Genomic DNA, 21,989 nt, shown 5'->3' on the forward strand with positions numbered 1-21,989 from the left:
CTTTCTTGCATAATCTACTCAACTCTACCGCATAATGTGTCTCTCCTCTGCTGCATAATTCCAGTGCCCTGCCTATTACCTAAGTCATTGCTTGGCTCGCCAACATCAGGTGCTGACAGAAGCTTTTACTGACTCGGGTGGTTTTGCCCTACTCCACCTCTTTTCATGGCCAATGAGTGGGTAAATAATCAGTCCAACAGATCACGTTCCTGCAGAAACACAGCGATAAATAGAGGGGAGGAGAGCAGAGGGACAGGTAGAGGCTGTGTATAACTGGAAGGACACGGAGGTGAGCCGAGGACAGCACAGAGAGGAGGCTGAAAGGTAGAGGCTACACACACCTGGGAGGAGGGAGGCAAGAGAGGCGAGGAGAGAGGGGAGAGGCTAGCAGAAAGAAGCTACATCTAACTGGTGGGAGACAAGAGGGGCGAGAGTGAAGAGGCAACAGGAAGAAACTACATTCAACTTGGGAGGAGACAAGAGGGGCGAGAGGGAAGAGGCTGCATTTAATTGGGGAAAACAGAAGGGGGAGGGGAGGGTGAAAGTTGAAACTGTACGAAATTGTGGGGAGCTAGGTAAAGCGAGAAGAAAAGATAAAATCGTGGAAGTGAGTTAAAGAGGAGCGGGACGGGGGAACTAGAAACACTGCAAGGTGGGCAATCTAAGAGAGAGAAAGGCACCGAAGTGGTGGAGACAAGAACATCTACATGGAGAGGGCGATCACTGGCGCAGACAACTGAGAAGGAGAGAGACGGAGACCGGGAGCAGACTGTGCCGGAATTGCGGCGCTACATGTAATAAAGGCACTGACATTTAAAACACAGCCCGAGGAGAGTGGAAAGGAGAGACAGAAAGGGAAGTTTTTGGTAGCTAGTCGGAGGTAGCAAGCATGGGTCTGCTCTCCGCACCCTGGTCCCTGCTGCCCTCAGGTACCTTCCTGACGATGCTGACTCTCTTCTTCAGCGCCTTCGCGCTGATCCTTGACTTCATGAAGCGGCGGAGGAGTTGGAGCCGCTACCCACCCGGACCCACCTCCCTGCCCTTCGTTGGGAACATTCTGCAGGCGGATTTCAATCGTCTCCCCGAATACTGTGCTCGGGTAAGTCTGGTTTTCAGAGAACGCTTTGAGCCAACGTATGTTGTTTGAATGTGTTGTAAAGTGAAGAGCAGGAAGAAGAAACAATGATAGCAACTTATAGCATAAGTGGGAAACGAAGCGCTACCTCTCTGTCAGTTCGGTACTTTATTTTCTCATGCCAGGTTCCTTCTGACGGTATGACGCGCCTGTGACAAGAACACTACCCACAATTCACCTGTGATGATTCGTCACAAGCGTGTTATGACGTCATAATGAGTCCGTGCTCCATGAAAGCTCAGGTCCGAATGCTGCTTCCCGAGAAGCTGTGAGGGAAGGAAGCAGCGGCTGCCAGAATACAGCAGGTGCGCAGTAAGAACAACTCGGTGCGAAAGAAAATACCACATACTAGTGTGGCACGGAGTGCGTGTTCCTGTGCCAGAGAATCACAATCTGGCAACAACTTCGAGGGAAGGGAAGAGCTTGTCCTGACGAGTTCCTTGTGGCCTGATCCTGAGAAAATCAATTGCGGGCTGGGCCACACCTTGCTCACAGGTATTTAAGGAGCACGTGACGTATAGAGTGGGAACGGGGCAGGGAGGGTGGAGAGTGTAATCTCTGCAAAGCAGCAGGGATGCGCCAGAGAAGTTGGGACACGCAATTCCCTCCCTGCACCACCGCAAATGTGCCACATTTGCAATGCAGCGCACCGTGGCGCAAGGATAAGGCGATGAGTGTCGCATCCTGTGACGTAAGGGCGACGCATTGCTGGAGTCGTGTCGCAAGCGCAGCGCGGCTCCAGCAATGCTCAGCGGATCCCTATGCCTGAATGCTGCATCACTCCTTACGCCTGCATTAAGCAGGCGCAGGGTTTTGAGGCAGCATGGGCGTAAAAGTGACTCAGTGAGATCTTGTAGATTTCCCGGCGCCACTTTTACGAGGCTTTCCTGCGCCGGAATGCCCACCCTGTGCCGGAATGCCCACATGAAACCTAACGCAGATTTCAAGTGGCGCAGGGCTTTACAACGTGACACATCTCTCTAGATGCGTCATGTTGTAAATAAGGCACAATGTGGCGCATGGTTTACACCGCCGCTTCGTCACAGAAGTGATGCAACGGCGGCGTAAATGTGGCCCCTTAGTTATTACGCGGTTCCAAGTCATTTGTGACTTTTTATGTTAATACTGACTTTTTTCTACCCTACAGCAAATTGTATTCTGGGAGATGTAGCTTCACTTCATAATCTCAATAAACAGGTCTCGCTTTAGAGAGAGAGCTATTGGCTTTGGCAATAATTTTTATCCATGCTATGCACTGGGCTGGGGAGGACAGACAACGGAGGACAGGCAAGAGGGATGGGGAAGCACACAGAAAACAGCAGGCAGGAGGCGTTGGAGAAACACCCGAATATTGGAGGGTGGGCGGGAGGTGCTGGAGAAGCATTCCAACAATGGAGGGTGTGTGGGCGGGGCATGGGGATCAAACGGAGAAAGAGGTGGTGGAGAAGCAAGACCAGCAAGAGAAATTGAGTAGGGAGGAAGGAAGAATGACAACTGAGGGAGGGCAAGAAAGTAGAACACAGAGGGGGAGAAGTACACAAGAGAGACAGCTGAAAACATGCAAATACTCTTGTGGAGTGCTTAAACAAGTAGAGCCTGAAAAATGAGCAGTGGCGGGATACAAGTCAATGCTCCAGGGGAGGGACAAAGACAATACAAGGGCGGAAATCCTATGGAAGCTGAAGAATAAGAAGAAAGAATATGAACGGAAGCAAACAAATGCTAAATAATGGGTGGGCTCTAAGACCACTGTCGGATAACAATATGTCTTGAAACAGAAAGAATATATGCTGTTTTAGGTGAGACCTAAAAATAAGAAGGACTTGTTGAAATTGTCACACGTGACTTGTTGACACATGGTGCTTTTGAAACAAGGATATTTCTAAAAGAGGGAGGGCCGTGGGAGAGGGACAGAGAAGAGAGCAATTATAAATGTATTTAGGAAAGAAGGACTGAGATATTTGTAATTTGTGGAGGCATATTAGAGAACAAAGAGTAGGAGGAGACAGCACCAAATGCCATATTATTATGGACTTTTCCAGCACAGTGCAGAGCCAAGTGCCTGTTTTATGCACCCACAGGGCATAAAGTAAATTAATTTAACCCACAATTTTTCTGAGTTAGTGTCAAGACAATAAAGGCCAGGGGTATACATGTCCTAACAAGTATTGAAAACAAGTTAATGTTATAATCAGGACACTGACGTAAATTGCATTGGCGTGGAGCAAATGTTTGCTGCTTCCAAGCATTGGTGTAAGGGTGAAATCTAACTCTGCAGTGGCCCCTCACAGATGAATAGTGCATAAAGAATATACACCAAGAGACCACTGGAAAAATTACATTCTGTACTGGTCAGTCAGTGCACATCTCAATCCATGACTGGAGCAAAATTCCGAAGCCACCCTTTCCCTCAAAAAGTGCCACCTTCTTGGGATTATTGACCCAACCCCCTTCTAGCACAACTGTGATTATAATCATGGCTTTTCAGCCATCAACTAAATCCATCACTCTTTTGACCTGGTGCTCTTCCTTTACTGTCCTAGACATGCTGGTCTTTCTTTCTTCTTCTAGACCTAGTGATGGAACTGTATCATCCTGAACCTGCTTTTCCTCCTCTTTTTCTCAACCGATTTTAGCCAGTCTCAGGCCTCCAGGGGCGTTGGGCACTTTTGGTCGAAAGCGGCATTGGGCAAGTGCAGTGAGTAAAGGAACAGACACCTGCCCCTTCTTTGAGGTGTACCAGACTTACACACATGAGTCCGTAAAAACATTGGCACCAGTGCTTGTACCCCCATTTGAATCCTGCTAGGAAAATATTATTTTCTTTGTGGCTGCTAACTGGGATACATTCCTCAATCTGGTGAGCCCTCACTCCTCTAAGGTCTTAAATGGACCAGCAGAGAAATTCACAGGACCATGTAATACAATGCCTCCTGGGTGGGGAAAGTGGGTTCCTGAAATATTAGGTAAACTGATTTGTACTCCATTACAACTTCAGTTCAAACAGGCAAAACCCTGTATGATACCTTATTAGGAAATGCCTCTTTTTGCATGATAATCCCCATAGTTTAGTGCTGGTGCTGCTGTTTTATTGACTCAGAAAATGCACCGAGTCCTTCCAATCAGGCCACAGTGCCTGTCCTCTGACCCATAAAAGGTATATGTCAAATTGGCTCACCCACAATTCGCATAGGTTTACTTACTTATAGGTCTTTCGTATTTGATACTAGGTATTCGAAGTGCCTGTACATTAAGTGCCCCTCATAGACTCCTGCCCTGATTGTGCAACAAGTGCGACAAATCCATTGCAGACTGGAAGAATGATTTTTAAACTGCTAAATTTACTTGGCCATTTTAAACAATGACAAAGCCCAAACCTTCCTTTTTTATACCTATGGGTCACCCCAAGGCAGGCCTATGGAGCCCTAAAGGCAGGGTGCATTATATTAAAAAGGATATATATTTTTATTAACTTTACATGTCCTGACTGTAAAAAAACCATCATTGCTGTTTTTACTGTGACAAGGCTAGCAGTATGTAGTTACACAGCAACAACTCTGCAGTGCCAGCTTCCAAATGGGACTACTAAACATAGTACTCCAGGGTATGAAAAGAATCGTTGCATTAAACCCACATTGTTGCTCAGATCTGTGGATTTTAGTGTACCTATTTCACAAATGGCAACTCTGGAAAGTGGTCACTTTGATGCCCAAAATTTGCAGTAGCCGTTTTTGGTCGTACACAGCTGCTGTGCATGAGAAAACCTGCCCTCCTGGTCAAGGTGAGAGCAAATCTCAGGAAGAGGAGCAAAGGACCTCTGAGGAAGGAGATGTAACCTCTTCCTGGCAGGATAGCCAAAGTGGGTGTGAGCCCAAAAGGTGAGCTTCAAGGTGGAAGCTGCTTTGAAGGGCAAATGTTAGTCCACTAAAGAGGGACTGTTTTTTGTTTAGGGAAACAAGCCAGTGTCTTGGACAGCAAGGGAGAAACAGTGACACATTGTTTTTTTAAGGGGAGTGTAGTCCCCAGGTAGCCGCACTTCTGGGTTGGACTAGGGAGCTCCACACACTATGAGAAGGGTTATGCCATGTTGGGAGTGGGAAGAATTGTGATTACGGGCTAGCTGGATGACACACTTCACATGAAGTCTTCATCAGGAGCAATGGGGCCTGGCAGACCATTGGCTAGTTAGTTGCCAAATCCCCTTAGGATCATAGTGGGCATAAAAGTGGCACCTCTGGCACCCAGACCTCAAATCATGTGTGTACTGGAGAGAGGACCAAAGAAGGCCAACCCTGCTATTCCCTGCTCCATTTAGTCATCCAGCAAGGAAGTTATCTTCAGCAAAAGTAAACTACGGATTTTGCTGTAACCAGAGACCAGTAGACCAGGGACAAGTGGACTTGTGATGGGCTTCACCCAGACTCATGGCAGATCGACCCCTGAGGCCAAAATTGCCCCAACTCGAGGACCAAGGAGAAGTCATAGGAAGACCCTCAATATTGGTTCCAGCATCCTCAGTATTTCTTTAGCATTTTTACAACCTTCAGCGGTTCACTACCAGTGTACTGGCATACACTAGGGGCTACTGGCTTCAGAGCCTCACAAATCTGACCACTACTAGCCTTGTTTCCCCTCCCTGAAGTAACTAGAATAAACAATTATTATCAACTCAATTCATAAAGCTTTATTCGACTTTTACAATCATAAAAGCAATGTGCAAATCAGCGAATACAGCAAAATCACAGTTTAAAAATAATGTATCACAATATAAAAATTATGGACATCCCCTTGAGTAAAAATACAGGCAATAAAATCATTAAAGCAGCAGGTTTAAAAAGATAGAACATTCCAATATGTGCAAATACAGCATAATAAGAAAGTTGTTATATATTTAATATCAAAGACTCTGAGCAATTAAGCGAGCCGCCAAAATCCATACCCAGCCTAGAAATTTCACCATAGTCAATGCAATGGGTCGTGAGGTATCAGTACGCAAAATGCGTTCAGCTTCCGCAGCCACCCTTGTGCCCAGGAGCCTACAGATTGGTATCAGCCAGGCCCGGCTTCACAAACAAAAAGAATATGAGCTGTGGACTTGTTATTGGCTCTACACCATGGACACTTAGTTGAAGGTTGAATTGACCATTTCATTGTAAAAAAATCTCCCCTGCAGCGTAACCACCCTGTACTAAAAGTACAACTTGCGGTCCATGGGTTTGGTCATAGCATCCCAGTAGGATTCCAACCTCAGGGCAACTTTATGATCCAGAAACCGGCTGGTAAGGGATGTAGACACTTGTTGCCTTGCATTTTTATCTTGAAACAAATACCAGTATTCAGTCTTCAGCTCGGCTTTTGATGGAAAAATGGAGTTTACGGGATCAGTCCACAATGCAATCAAACCTAGCTCTCCTAAAAGGTTTCGAACTACCCATAACCATTTGATGCAACATAATGTATCAGCCCTAATTATGTTTAAGAAGCCCTGCGCATAGCCAGCAAGTTCAGGTGTGGACCATAGTCTCCTCCAATACAGAAGAGGACGCAATTTAGCTACTGCTGCAATAGGTTTCTTACCCAGCTCCATTGACAACCGACACATAGGGGTACTCTGGGGAAGTCCAGTAATATTTCTTAGAAACCTGTTTTTTAGAAATAGTAAGAGCTAGAAGGTTCTCACAAACCCAAACTTCTGAACCATATAATGCTGAGCTAACAGCTTTCAGATTATACATTTCAAGGGCTGGGGCTAATAGGCTTAAAATGAGAAAGATTATGCTCTAGACAGAGAGCCCCCGAGATCTGTCTGAGTGTAAGTGAGGCTAGATCAATTTGGCAATCCCACTTCATACTTCCTTGAAAGTTCACACCTAAATAGGTGAACTCATTTACTAATTCTGGAGGTCCATCCTTCATATTAAAACCCCTCATATTTGCCATCCGGACATTGAATGCCATTATCTTTGTCTTGGACACGTTGACCTCCAAGCCCCTCTGGCAACAAAAATCCTCAAAGATTTTTAGTGCCTTTTGAAGCTCACTCGTGGTCTTGGAGAGAATCAATGTGTCGTCGGCAAACATCAAATTAGGTACTTTTTCTCCAGCTAGTGTAGGGGCATCAGTTGGTGTTGCACTCATACAATCAGCTATCCCGTTAAACAATTATTATCTGTAACACATACCTCTGTGAACTTCATGCATACTAGGATTCATATCAATAACCCAATATTTATAGCAATCGCACCAAGAACTTCACAAAAATGAATGCTCTTCCTCATTATGAAATGTAGAAAGCTAAAGAGTGGGACGATTGCTGCACAACCATAATCCGAGTTAGAAGTCAGCTGATGCCCTGTGGTTTCCCACACACATTCCCCACCCCCCAATACAAACTACCCAATAACCGCCAGGCTCTGCAGGCAAGTCAAACTGTTCACTGACATTCCCCAGGGATGACAGGCATCCTTCTTTCTTCCTAGGGTCACCTTGCTTTGTTGTCTTTGCTGGAACAATGTCGATAGTGTTAAGCAACCCAAACTAAAGATAATATCCTGTAGCACCTGCCAACATGACAACTTGCAACTAGGAAAAGCTCTCCACTGAGGACAATAGTGACTACTCATACTCCTCTAATGCCTACTCTTCTTAAAAATGTCAACATCTTCCCTCCATGAAATGCACGTGTAATACATAAACAATCGGCGTGTCACCTTTCTAAGTCCCCCTCCACCACCTTAGTTAGAGTCTTTCATCAGGTGCTACCGTCATTGTTTCCTCTACCTTTGAATACTGTCTCATCTCGCCCCATTCATTTTTTTGATCAGTTTCTCAATAGCCACTGGTTTGATGCAGCACTTCAAACTCTTCTATGAATAGCTTTATTCATTTTGGACACAGCCTAATGATGCTCTAGTATGTCCCCTGGTGAACGGTCTCTTTTAAGCATGGGCGAATTTTGCGAATTCGCGATCCGCGAATTTGCAGATTTGCGAATTCGCGATCTGCAAAATTCGCAAATTTGTGCGAATTTGCAGTTTTTTGTTTTTTTGCGTGTTCGCGGGTTTTTTGCGTGTTCGCAGGGCTTTTTGCGCCTTTGCGAGCCGCTTGCATAGCGAAGTTACCCATGCAGTCGTTTATGCCAGAGGGAGAGAGAGATAGATAGATAGGTAGATAGATAGATAGATAGATAGATAGATAGAAAGAGAGAGAAAGAGAGGGAAAGAGAGAGGGAGAGAGAGAACAAGAGAAAGGTAAGACTATCATCTTCATCAGAGATATGCGGCCCACCAGTGAGAGCGGTAGCTTGATCCACCTCTCAATATCAGTTTCTAGTTTAGTGATCACCCTGTCGTTGGTATCGCGACACACCAATTCAGAATCAGTATGTACCTGTATACCCAAGTATCTGACCGACTCATTAGTCCATTGTAAAGGGAAGTCTAAGTTGAATGGGACCATCGAGGGGATGAGTGAAAATATGAGGGATTTATTCCAATTATTTATAATCGTGATATTCCTCCAAATCCCATTATGCATAAATTACAACCAAGTCACAGGATACCTTTTCCTGCTAAATCCTGACTGTCAGTGATCCATTCCTATATCAGCTGCAAAACTCTTACTCTTCATTGTGATCCTTCAGCATTTAAAATGGCAACCTCTAAACTAGCTGCTGCCACCCAGGATATCTCTTCCACTGTGAATGAGGCAATTTTATTGTCTATCCCTGGGACATACTTTTCCCTAATGATGGTGACTGTCATACAACCCAAAACAAGAAGCCTAGAAGCCTAAGCATATATCCAGCACTTGAAAAGGCTTTGAGTTGGCCTAAGATGCAGAAAAAGAGGTGAAAAATCAAATGTATAAAATGTTTCCCTAAATGCAAGTTAAGTAGAAACTTTGGGGGTCATTTATAGTATGACTGGAGGTTTGCTAAGATGGCAGGTTGGTGAAGCAATCGTCTCTACCTTCCCAGCAGAAGTCTTCTTTTCGCAAATAGAGAGCCCCTCCAGGCAGGGATCTCTTTGCCTTCAAAGGAGCCATTGTTGTGGCAGCAACAATGAATGCAGTGAAGCTTTCCAAGCGGGTGTCATATAATAATATGGCCACTCTGTATACGTTTTTTTCCCAAGAATAAAATCCTAAATTGAGAGTTTAAAACAACAACAACAAAAAAACATTGTGGATTCTGCCACTCAAGGAGGGAAGTCCCTGCCATTGCACAATTTTCCTGCTTGGAGCCACTTCGCCTTTTATGTTGGTCACTGGTAGGGAAATCCAGTGATGGTCATTCCACTCTAAATAAAGCAATACAAACCTCACTATATCCTGGCCATCCTTTGGCAGATTTGCCATAATCTACGGTTTCTGACATTGGAGCCAGCAGAGATTCTACTGTCGGAAACCCAGTGCTTCTCTTGACCCTAACTAGACATGGGGAACTGGTCATTTGGGATTGTGGGAGTATCTCTAATTTATAGTGGTGCTCTTGCTCTGCCAAACTATTTTTGACAGATTTTGACAGAGTAACAACACTCTAACAATTGGATTCTTAGAGTTTAAAATGACCTCGACCTTAGAGCCATATTGGGACATTATAACAAGCACCCTGGAAAGAAAACTGTATCACCAGTTCATAGTGGGCTCCCTACCTCTGGGGTTCCATATGGCTTGCTCGAAACACGGATGTGGAGGCCATTGTCCGTCTTGCCCAGAAGTGTTGGAAACAACTGCACACTTCTTTTTTATATGCCCGTCCTATAGAAACCCCAGACTAAAGTGGTTGAACCCTATTTGCAAAAACCTGGGGTTCAGGGTAGCCATGGCAGCTCTAAGGGTCCTTAGGACCAACACGGAACAAGCTATTGTGGTAGCAGTGGCAACGTTTCTGGGATGGGACTGGGTGATTAGAGCCAACATGATGAAATCTTTCCCAATAGCTCTCCTTTGAAACGTCCGTCTTATCCCTTCCTTCAGGAAAGCTGCAGTTTTGTATATATTTTAAATTTTGTTCTCCTGTTTTAATGGTTTTTACCTTGTTCAAATACTGCTGCAATTTTTTTAAACACTGTTTTAAATATTGTCATAAATTGTCTTTTTATGCTGACGTCTAAAAATCGAAATAAAGAGGGTCATTATGATCGCCAGGCTTGCGTTGGCCACCGCATGCCTGGCGGAGGCAATCCGCCCGATTTCGTCTTTCCGTTTCCCCCCCGCCATATTAGTATGGCTTGGGTGACGGGAGCGGTCAAAAACACCGCCCGCTACTTTTCCGCTCCGGCCGCCTTGCGGCCGGGGCGGAAAAGGAATAATATGGTGGCGGTATCTATCAGACACCACCAGCCATATTATGATGGGGTTTTCAGCAAGCCTTTCGGTGGCGGCAATGCCGCCACGGAAAGGCAGGCGGTCTTCACTCTGGGGGCCCCATGCGGGCCCCCAGAGTGAAGGTGGGTGGGGGAGTGCACTCAGGGGGTACCTGTGGTACCCCCCCTGCATTTGCATAATGAAAGCGGCAGGCACCGCGCGGTGCCTGCAGCTTTCATTATGCAAATGTGTGCATTTACTTTTGACATTGTGGCGGGCGGTGCAGTGAGCACCGCCCGCCACAGTGTTTAATGGAGGATTGCGCCCGCCACTGTGGCGGGCGCATCCTAATTGCACCCCCGGGACCCCCGCCCTCTTGGCGGGCGGTCCCGATTCACGATGGGATGACGGGCGGGCAAAGTCCGCCCGTCATCCTAATGAGGCCCTAAGACTTTGAAATTGACAGAGCTATTGTGACAATGAACCCACATTCTGGTTATTTAGGCCTAACACAAGTACTTGGGGGCAAGGGAGTAAAACAATTTAAAAGAGTTTTCACACAATCTTTGAGCTCAATTATCAGATTTATAAGAACAATTGTACATTTCCTTTTGTCCTCATCCTTAGAGTTGTATTGTGCTCGTGCTAAAGGGGCAATGCACTTTGACTGGCACTGAGGCCTGTAGTTACCTGGGATTAATCAGGCTTTAACCGTAAACCAGTAACCCTATCAGAGAAAGGCTTCTTGCACAGACTCCCGATGTACAAGTTGAACTTGGTAGCAGTGGTGTAGCTTGGGAAGCATGGCGCCAAGACCTGAAAACACCCTCCCCACCAACCTATGACAGACCCAAGACCTGCTGACCTTCAGAAGACTTCTCAAGGTCTGGCTTTTCGATCAGTAGCACCTACCCCCCCCCCAGCGCCTTGAGACCCTCACGGGTATGTAGTGCGCTCTACAAATTCCTTGATTGAGTTATAGATTAATTGATTGGCAGGGAGGTCTACCCAGGGCAGCACTATTTTTAGGTGCGGCAGTCTCCCCCGCTCTTACCTGCTGTCTCGCAGTGGCAATAGCAAGCACCTCCGCTCCTCCTCACTGTGGCCGCCACGGGGCGGCAAACGCAGGGACCGACACAGGCGGCCAGAGGGCTGGCTATGCCACTGCTTGGAAGTGAGAGTAAATGTTATTTGGGGAATGGATGTTCCTAACCATTTACTTTATGGATTCGACTATGTACCAACACTACTTAAAGAACATTCTTGCAACCCATTCTAGAATTTATAAAACTGATCCTTGCCTGCCAGAATTGGCATGTATTAAATTGTAAGAAATTAAGGTCACTGTGGGGCTAAGGTATTGAAAACAAGTGAACTGCACGCGATATGCTTAGTGGGAGGCCACCTTTTTGGGCAGTTATTATGTTCCTGTCAAGTTTCAGTGGTCTTTAGAAACACAGTTGGGTTAAATATATCTGCTGGCACTGAGAACGCTGGGCCCGTAGGATTTCACGTTTGGCTGCCTCTTCTTAAGCTATATATGCAAAGGCATAAGCCTTGAAACAATGCTGGATTGTTTAAATTTTTTTTCTTTTGTACAATACTCTGCTTACATCTTGGCTTTTGTCTAATTTTCTCTGCAAGAGGATTAGAACAAATCATGTGACATGTATTGCATTACACCATATGAAAACCAGCTTTAATGTATGTATTGTGGCCCAGTTGTATGCATAACCTGCTCTGTAGAAAAACGCCTGGAGATAGTTTTTTTTTTTTAATGATTATATTCATTAAAGTTATATGAAATGTTTTCACTTCAAATTTAAATTGGTATTTTTTAGATGTGCTAACTAATATTGCAGGATTTAATATACATCTTTTAATGCTGGTGTTTTTAAACAACTTTTATTGAGACGAATGACAGATATACACACAACCAGAAACCTCTGTAAGCAATCCAGTGCTCATATTAGTAGAACGTTGTAGACATAAAGGGGCCCATTATGATGTCAGGCGGATTGCCCCCGCCAGGCTGGCGGTAGCCACCGCTGGCCTGGCGGGGGCAATCCGCCCGACATCATCTCCAGAATTCCCCCCGCCATATTAGAATGGCGGGGGGACCGCAGCGGACGGAAAGACCGTCCGCCGCTTTTCCGCCTCGGTCGCCTTGCGGCCGGGCAGAAAATGTTTAATATGGTGACGGTGTCTATGAGACACCGCCAGCCATATTAGGATGCCCTTCCTGAAAAGCTTTTCTGTGGCGGCAATGCTGCCACAGAAAGGCACGCGGAGGCTCCCTGCGGGTGCCCGATGCGGGCCGCCTGGGAGTCCGGGGGGTGGGGGATGCATATGGGAGGTACCTATGGTACCCCCCGCATTTCAAAGTGCAACATGGCAGGCACTGTGCGGTGCCTGTCATGTTGTGCTTTGAAATGCACAACATGCATTTTTACCATTGCGGTGGGCGGTGCTTTCTGCACCGCCTGCCACAATAGTTAAAAATACAGGATGCGCCCGCCTGTGTGGCGTGCGGATCCTAATGCTCAAGGAGGGACCACCGCTCCTATGGCAGTCGGTCCCGTTTTGCACGGGGATGGCTGGCGAGCAAAGTTCGCCCGCCATCCTAATGGGGGCCAAAGTGTGTACAGCAGAATCTCAATAATAAGCAGAGATCAGGATTACCAGAGTAGTAATATAGCTAGGAATTTGGATCAGTGTGCATTATATCGGAGTTATAAGCCTGTGACAGCCTCGACTGGATGGTGAGAGTTTATGTCTAGTGTACCTTTTCACAAGCCAAGCCTTAACATCAAAAAGCCCAACATTCAACAAACTTTCGGTGTGGCCCATTTCATAGTCAAGGAACGGTGATCAAATCGCCTCGAACATGCCATACTAGCACCTGGCTGTCGAGATTACGTTTTCCATTTGTGCTAAATCCCATATTTTTGAAAACGAAAGGTCTATTCGGTGCTTCCTAGGTAGGATCTCATAATGTTCAAGATTAATCACATTGACAAATTTAAATTGTGTAATCAATTTGCTTGTCCATGAACTTAGCAATTATGTGTCGTCTCTTTGGGGATCAACTAGCAGGATACTTATCAGATCAGGTGGCAAGAAATAGTGATTAGAGTTTTTATCGGGATAGTATTTCTTTCTCAAATTCTGAGCAACAGTACAGGTCCACCATATATGAAGCATATCCTTATAACAGTTGAGCCAAAAGGTTAATGGTACATCAGGGAACGTTTTCCCTATCCTGGGTGGAGGAGGGTACTATCTATATGATACTTTAAAAGTATTTCTTTAATGTTGTGAGTGTAGTAGGACGTTACTCTGAACTAAACTGCAGACCTCATGTCACCGAGATATCCCTCACCATGTATAATTCCAATTTGGTGCATATAAAATTGAGCATACCATTTTCACATGCTGGACATTATCATAAAGAAATGTGAAAAGTCCTGTGCTTAAATATCCATTTGAAATGGTGTCAGATCCGAATAATTTTGGACAGTCTTTTTTGTGTGACACCCAATTCCTCAATTGGGTGGGGTGTAACTGAAATTGTCTTCTTCTGTGAGATTTCAGGGCTTCGTACACTGTTCAGTGAGAATTTACAGAAAAATGTGAACTAGGTGTGTATGACCTCCCATTACCTAGCAATGCAGCCTGGCCATATTGAGGCCTAGGGTGAATTCCGAGTTGCCCAAAACCGATCTCATTAGTGACAGGTAATATACAACATGATAAAACTCTTGATTAAAGTCACCACAATCGCCAGTGTTATAGAACAAGGTTGGGAGTCTTAAGTCTGCTTATTGTAGGAATTTATGCCAAGGTTTTTAGGAGTATCCACAAACATAAACATTCTTGTTGGGTTCACTGTTTTTGTGGGTTGATAAGTATCTAGTGAATTATGGCAACCAAGTTCACTGCAGTTACCTAATTGTGAATGTACATGAGTGCCAGAACTACCTTGACCAAAGCTCTGCAAAGGGCTTCATGGGAAATTCTCAGACATCTATTGGCCTATTTCAATTTGTTTATACAGGCTTGTTCACGTTTACTGATCATGTGGCCTATTAATACAAGGAAGGAACATATTAAATATAGACATTTTTACACCCTTTAACCTATATACAGGAGTTGTTCTGTTTGCTCCGTGAGTAGAGTTCTGTGAATAACTTCTCTGGGATAGAAAATTGTAGGATGTTATGTTTGTATAGAGTAATGGGTGGCATGGCTAGAGTGATTTTAATCTTGTATCATGCCAAGATGAAGTCATACGATCACAACATATTCTGAATTGCCTCTAATCGTGTAAAGATGTTTCCTGCATGATATTTGTCCGTTAGTGTTTTAAAGCTGCTTTTCGACCCTTTGGCATGGATGCGTGTGGAAGAGTCATAGCTGTATTCTACATGAGACATATGATATTGTCAGCAAATAATGCTGGATCATTGGTAATCCAGGAGAAGATAGACAATAGTTATATTGGTTGTTCCTAATAGCCTTTGCTAATAACCACTAAAGTCAGGGCACATTTTATCAGGGATTTTAGACATCCTTGGTAGGTAATTATTAACAGGGTCAGTTAAGGTGAGCGGTGTTTATCGACTTTCACCTGGGCTGACAAGCATGAATAGTTGGTTGTAGGATTTAATAAACCATGAGCCTGACTTGTCGGCCACTTTGGAATGGATTCTCACAGAAATGAGATACTGGGCTAGGCTTATTTATGTATTAATTTATTCACTTGCTAATACACTACTTATTTTAGTTCTGTTGAATGTATTTTCCACCCATGAACACCCTGTGACATCCTTGCCCTGAAGGTCCTCTGCTTCCCACTTCTTCTCGCCCTCACAGGAAGTGTTGTTTGTTGGTGTGCTGGTCAGCTACCATCCCCAGGGTGCTATCATCCTCAAAATCATTCCCATCTAGTAACATAACATCTTTTCCTCACTTGAGAAACATAGAAGAGCCTTACATGGCATAGACAGATCTATATTTTTGCAACACTAATTCTATAAAAATCAAGTCAGCCTTCTCAAATGGCATTTTGGTGTTCAGAAATATATCCAACGCAGTGAGATCAAATGTGCAACTACGTTTGTTGCTTTTAGTCACTTACTAATATGGCTGCCAAACTGAAATTTTTGCATTAAGGCCACTCTATGTGTGTGGATTTAAGTGTGAAGTATCACCTCTATAGGGGTGCCAATATTTTAAAGTATACTTTAGTGTCAAGGTTGAACGGAGCAATTAGGTACTGCCTTCATAGTAGTGATATGTCCCATATCTGGAAATAGTTCAACAGCATTGTAAGAACATTAAACAAGATGTTTTGAAAGACCCTGAATAAAAGGAGGAGAAGCCATTGGGAACAAGGCTTTTTAGTTGATAGGGAAGTAATGGTTGTCCTTACATCGTCACTATAAGGAGATGATTCCAGTTTGTTTATTTAAGGTCACCATCTTTCAAGGGAGCGTCATCCAAGTTAAGCATTGTCACTGGTATCTGAGGTCATTGCTGCATTGATGTGTATTTGATGTTTTATATCACAATAACTATTTTTAGCATGAACTAATAATTACATGATTTTGTAGGAAAAGCAGCTCAGTACAGCTTTTCATGCTTTATAACAATGCGAAAATACCATTGTCAGATTAATCTGTCATGCTGTATTAATAGCATAATACAAGTTGGGATTTGGAACCATTGTTATCTATTGTGAATCACACACTTATATGACGTATCACAATGAACTTTATAAGTGTTTTTCAAACTTGACAGACATTTCAAAGTTTCCAAAGGTTTCTAAAGGCTACCTTTGACTCTGAACCGACTTTACCCATTCCCATCTGAGACCAAACTCACTGCTCGTTGTGAGCCCCTTTGTATCTGTGTGGTACGGTCTCAGTCATGGGACATGTGCAAGTGAATGTATAACCTACCTAGCATGCCCTACACCTACAAGCGAGTCTAAAGGAACATTTATCTGTAAGGAACAGGTGTCACCCTATTTGTGCATGTGTACCACAAAGACAATACTGTCCATTAAAGGCCTCTGTAAAAAAAAAGGTCCCATACTGACACAGCCAGGGCAATGTGGCATGTTGCAGTGACCCCTCTTAATGGTATTTGGACCAACACTCGTAACATTATTCTAAGCAGCACGAGTTTGGCCAAAATTATATTAATACATGCTACTGGAAAAAAACAACAGGGAGTCACATCAATGTGCCGCAGTTGACTGTGATTTGCTGGACATCCCAAGTATTAGCACATTTTGGTTTAGTGGCATTTATGGCACTATATTTATTTGGTTGAAAAAAGACATGTTGAAAGTATGAAATAAAATGTATGCTTTAAAGGAACAAGGGTCCCTATAACTCACAAATATACGGATCACTGACATAATATCGTCGACCACAATATCGAGTTGCAAAAATATCGGCGATAAAATATCGACTACAATTATATCGACATCCAATACTTAATTAAGAAACTACAAATATATCGACTACAGATTATCGAAAATAATAAATATCGAAACACACAATATCAAAAGACAATATATAGAAACAAAAATTATTGTCTACTACAAAAATAAACAGTACACAACAAAAATATTGAAAAAAAAAATATAGATAACATTAACATCGAAAATCATCAAATGTCGACATTATAAAACAGACCTAAAATAATAAAAATACAATACAACTATATATTTTAAAAATATAATACACTCAACAAGATATGTAATACATATAATAAACATTTTTCTAAACACATACAAAAAAAGGAAACAGTTACACAAAATATCATATAAACATTGCAGTGAATGTAATAATAAGTACAATACTTTTACAATATAGTTTAGAAAATATTATAACGTATATTTAAAATAGAAAAACGAACAAACCAGGTTAACACCAGAATTATTCAGTAAAAAGCATTTCCACTACACCCAAAAAAGCTATTAAATAAAAAAAAATTCAAACCAACCAATGGAAATCTCCCACTCTTAAATCATCCAATCAAATTAACCAAATAATCACATACACCGTATAAAAGGAACAATTTGCTACAGCTATTTCCTGCTTCTAACTCTAAATAAAAAAGAAGGTGACACTCCGGCCAACTGTTTCCTGAAAAAACTACTGTTCCAGACAAGACTACAGAAATAACCAAAGTAAGTTAAACTAATTTTAAATACAACAAAAGCAGTAGCCTAAAAGTCAAATGATTTTATTTAACAGTTTAAGTAACATTTGTTTTATACCATTTATATCTCTTCTACAGACATCTCTAAAACACAGCATTAAACCTTTAACAGATTACTTACTGCAAAATTATAATTGTAAGTATATTTAAAGATTCTCTGACACACCAACTGCATTTAATACACACACATTTCTAATCCACATTTTATCTTTCTTCTATCTTCTTAACAGAAAATTTACAGACATCCAAAACTTACTCCATCAGAGCAAAAGATTCCACAAAGTAATAAAGTAAGTATATATTTTAAATTATTTTACAAGCCTAAAATGCTAAGTACAAAATAGCTTCCCCATACAAACCTCTCAAAATTAACGAAAAAAATACAATAACTAATTATTTTTTACTTCTACCAACAGAAAAAAAGCATCAAAATACAAGAAAAAGCTTGAAAAAACATTCTGAACATTTCAAAATACAACAAAGAATCAGTGTAAGTATAATCATTAAAACATCAATGCATTTAAAACATGTATAGCACTATTTAGACTTAAAATGTGTTTCTTTCTAATCTTTCCTAGCACAACAAATACAAACATGACTGAAGGAGCAGAGTTTGTTATGTCTCAGAAAAATAAGCTATTACTATGTTATATGGGGTATGTGTATACTCAAGAGAACCAGTCAGGACTTTGTCCACCCGCCATCCCATCGGAAAGAGGGACCGCCTGCCTTAAGGGCGGGGGTCCCGATGTGTGCATTAGGATGCGCCCGCCACAGTGGTGGGCGCATCCCTCATTTTTAACATTGTGGCGGGCGGTGCTCACTGCACCGCCCGCCACAATGTTAAAAATGTATGCATGCATTTGCATACACGAAGCGGCAGGCACGTGTATGCAAATGATGGAGGAGTACCACAGGCACCTCTCCCTCACTCTGGGGGTCCACAGGGGCCCCCCAGAGTGAAGACCGCATGCCTTCCCATGGCAGCATCCCCGCCACGGAAAGGCATCTCTTTTGGCCCATACTAATATGGCTGGCGGTGTCTATTAGCCACTTTCCGTCCACCGCTGTCTCCCCCACCATACTAATATGGTGGGGGGGAATTCAGTTGCGAATGTCGGGCAGGTTGCCCCAGCCAGGCCGGCGGTGGCTACCGCCAGCCTGGCGGGGGCAATCCACCCGACATCCTAATGGGCCCCAAAGTGTTTTGGAAATGTAGTAAATACTACTCAAATAAATGTTATGGCAGAGCTACAACTGAAGAAGCTAGTGTACTATCTACAAACGAACATAATCATCCCCCCAATGTCACAGAAATAGAGGTCAGAGATGCCCTTGAAAGCATAAAAGAAGCAAGTACAGGTACTGTAAAACATACAACTCAAATACTAAAAGAGGAACTCTTAAAAGTTCCTCAACATGCTTCAAGGCAACTACCCTCAATTGATTCCCTAAAAAGAACAATTGCAAGACAAAAAAGAGTAACAACAACTACTCAACCTAATCCTAAAACCCTAGAAGAAGTTGTCATTCCCCCTGAACTAAGTATAACTCACAATAAGGAGCCATTCTTACTTTTTGACAACAATTGCCATACCAACATAATTATAATGTTTGCTACTGCAAACAATATAAGAAAATTATAGGACTGCCAACACTGGATGATGGATGGGACTTTTAAAACATGCCCAAAACCATTTTTCCAGCTCTACAGCATACATGGATTATACCATCATTCTAACATACCACTTATCTACTGCTTGTTGCAAAACAAACAACAAAATACCTACACAGAAGTACTAAACACAATAAAACAGGAAACCAATAATTATTTTCCTCAGAAAATAATTATTAATTTCGAACTAGCAATGATAAATAGTATATTAAAAACGTTTCCACATACAGCAATACAAGGTTGCTATAACCATTTCAACCAAAGCATTTGGAGACATCTCTAAAAATCTACATTAAGCATACAATATGCTACAGATAGCACTTTTGCCTACCAAGGAAAAAAATTAATTGCCCTAGCATATGTCCCTGTAACCGACGTAGCAGAACATTATAACACACAAATCGATAGCCCATATTACAAAAAAAATGAAGATAAACTAGCACCACTCCTCGACTACTTCTAGGATACATGGGTGGGAAGGCTACACCGATCTGGACATAGACCCCAACCTAAATTTCACATAGTTTGGTGGAATGTATATTTAAGCACACTAAATCAAGAAGCAAAAACTAACAACAGTGTAGAAGGATGGCACAATGCCTTTCAAGCAACCACTAGCAGAGGAAAACCTACCGTACAAAAACTAATACAACCTTTACAAAAAGAACAGAGTTACCAAGAGCTACACATACAACAATCAGTAACCCAAATAGGACCTAAATTAAGCAAACAAACTAAACAAATGTTTAAACTACTTCAAAGCCAAGTCACCCTATATCCTTCAACACGAGGCCTAGACTACCTATCTCTAATAGCCAAAAGCCTCCTGTAAATTACCTACACACAGATAACAATACTCAATAATTAAAAAAATAATCAGTTAACCAACATAAATAAATTATATTATAAAAAATATGATTAAATTGTCATACATGTTTATGTCCATTAAATAAATATATATAGACAATTAAATAATACTTCTTATAATATACAAAATATCAATCACAATTAAAATAACATTTTTCACCCAAATAATATAAAATGAAAAAACTTACAATTCATGTAGCAGAAGAATATGTAATCCAACCACTTGTAATCCATGTACTCCACTGGTAATCCATGACAAATCCAATTTGTGGAAACTCTCAAAAACCCGAAAACATGAAAAAACTGCAAAAAACGCTCCAGGAAATCCCGATAAAAAAAGTGTGGAAACTTTAATCCTTCAAATAATATACAAACACTTTTATTTTAAAAAAAACGCATTTTCTTCTCCAGCATAATTTTGAAACCCTTAAAAACCCCACAAATAGTTAAAAAATAGAAGAATCACTCCAGGAAACCCCGACAAAACAAAGGGGCCCATTACGATGTCGGGCGGATTGCCCCCGCCAGGCTGGCGATAGCCACCGGCAGCCTGGCGGGGGCAATCCGCCCGACATCCACACTCGTTTTCCCCCCACCATATTAGTATGGCGGGGGGGGGACCCCGGCGGACGGAAAGACCGTCCACCGGTTTTCCACCCCGGTCGCCTTGCGGCTGGAGCAGAAAAGAAATAATATGGTGGCGGTGTCTATCAGACACCGCCAGCCATATTAGGATGGGTAATTGTGGATGCCTTGTCGCCACAGAAAGGCATGCGGAGAATCCCTGGGGGGGACCGTTACGGGCCCCCAGGGACTCCAGGGGGTGGGGGGTGCACATGGGGGTACCTATGGTATCCCCCAGCAGTTCCATGCACAGCATGTTTTCCTGCCATTGTGGCAGGCGGTGCTGAGTGCATGATCTTCTCCAACTTTAAATCGATACCCTTAAAAACCCGAAAAATAGTTAAAAATGTTAAAAATCGCTCCAATAAACCACGAGAAAATGAAAGAGAGTATAAAAAGATTAGTTTAATAAACTAATACACTCTTCTTTAAAAAAAACCTGTAAAAAATATCGAAAACAAACCCACCCACACAAACCCCCAAACATTTCAAATACACATTAACATTGATATAAAACATTAAAATAAACATATGTTTACATTAAAAACAGTAAATACACTAGGCCTAAAAAACTCACGACACCTCCGTAAAACCCAACTAACACCTAAAACATACACAAACTACGACTAAATACCTAAAGTAATACTACACACCTCCCAAATACACTCAAAAACTACTACTCTCTAACATATAATACTTAAAATTCACCTTACCTTTCCCAACGTGACGCAGCATCCAACCGCGAGCTTCTCCAGTCCTGAATGAAGCAAAATAACATTACGCGATTAAAAAATAGTCCCATTGAAACAATATTAGAAACTTAAACATATTACATACCATATTATAAATACAATTAAAACATGCTACTGGAATTCAAATATTATAAATTATTTTCTATCACTTTAAAAATTATTATATGATTAATTCCCGTTGGTAAATTAATAATAATTAATAACAACGTATTAATAATTATTATTAGTACTTTATTTAATATATAAAAAAGGCTAAAAAATACATATAACATTTTTTACTTCAGTGTATATATAATTTACATTTTTGTATTACTTTTGAATTTACTTTACAATTATGTAACATTTGTAAATTAATATTAATAATAAATAAGATATATTATTAATTATTATT

General features: G+C 42.2%; 1 protein-coding gene across 1 annotated transcript in view; it reads left to right on the forward strand.

Annotated features, from left to right (window-relative positions):
• The first annotated feature begins 299 nt into the window (after positions 1–299).
• Positions 300–21,989, forward strand: part of LOC147748023 (cytochrome P450 2D15-like) — a 704,421-nt gene continuing 682,731 nt past the window's right edge. The window contains exon 1 of the mRNA XM_086957942.1: positions 300–1,099. Within this exon, the coding sequence (XP_086814068.1) occupies positions 890–1,099 (210 nt within the window). The 5' untranslated portion in view covers positions 300–889. The remainder of the gene's footprint in view (positions 1,100–21,989) is intronic.

Source organism: Lissotriton vulgaris, chromosome 1_1 (assembly GCF_964263255.1).
Source record: "Lissotriton vulgaris chromosome 1_1, aLisVul1.2, whole genome shotgun sequence".
NCBI classification, from domain to species: Eukaryota; Metazoa; Chordata; class Amphibia; order Caudata; family Salamandridae; genus Lissotriton; species Lissotriton vulgaris.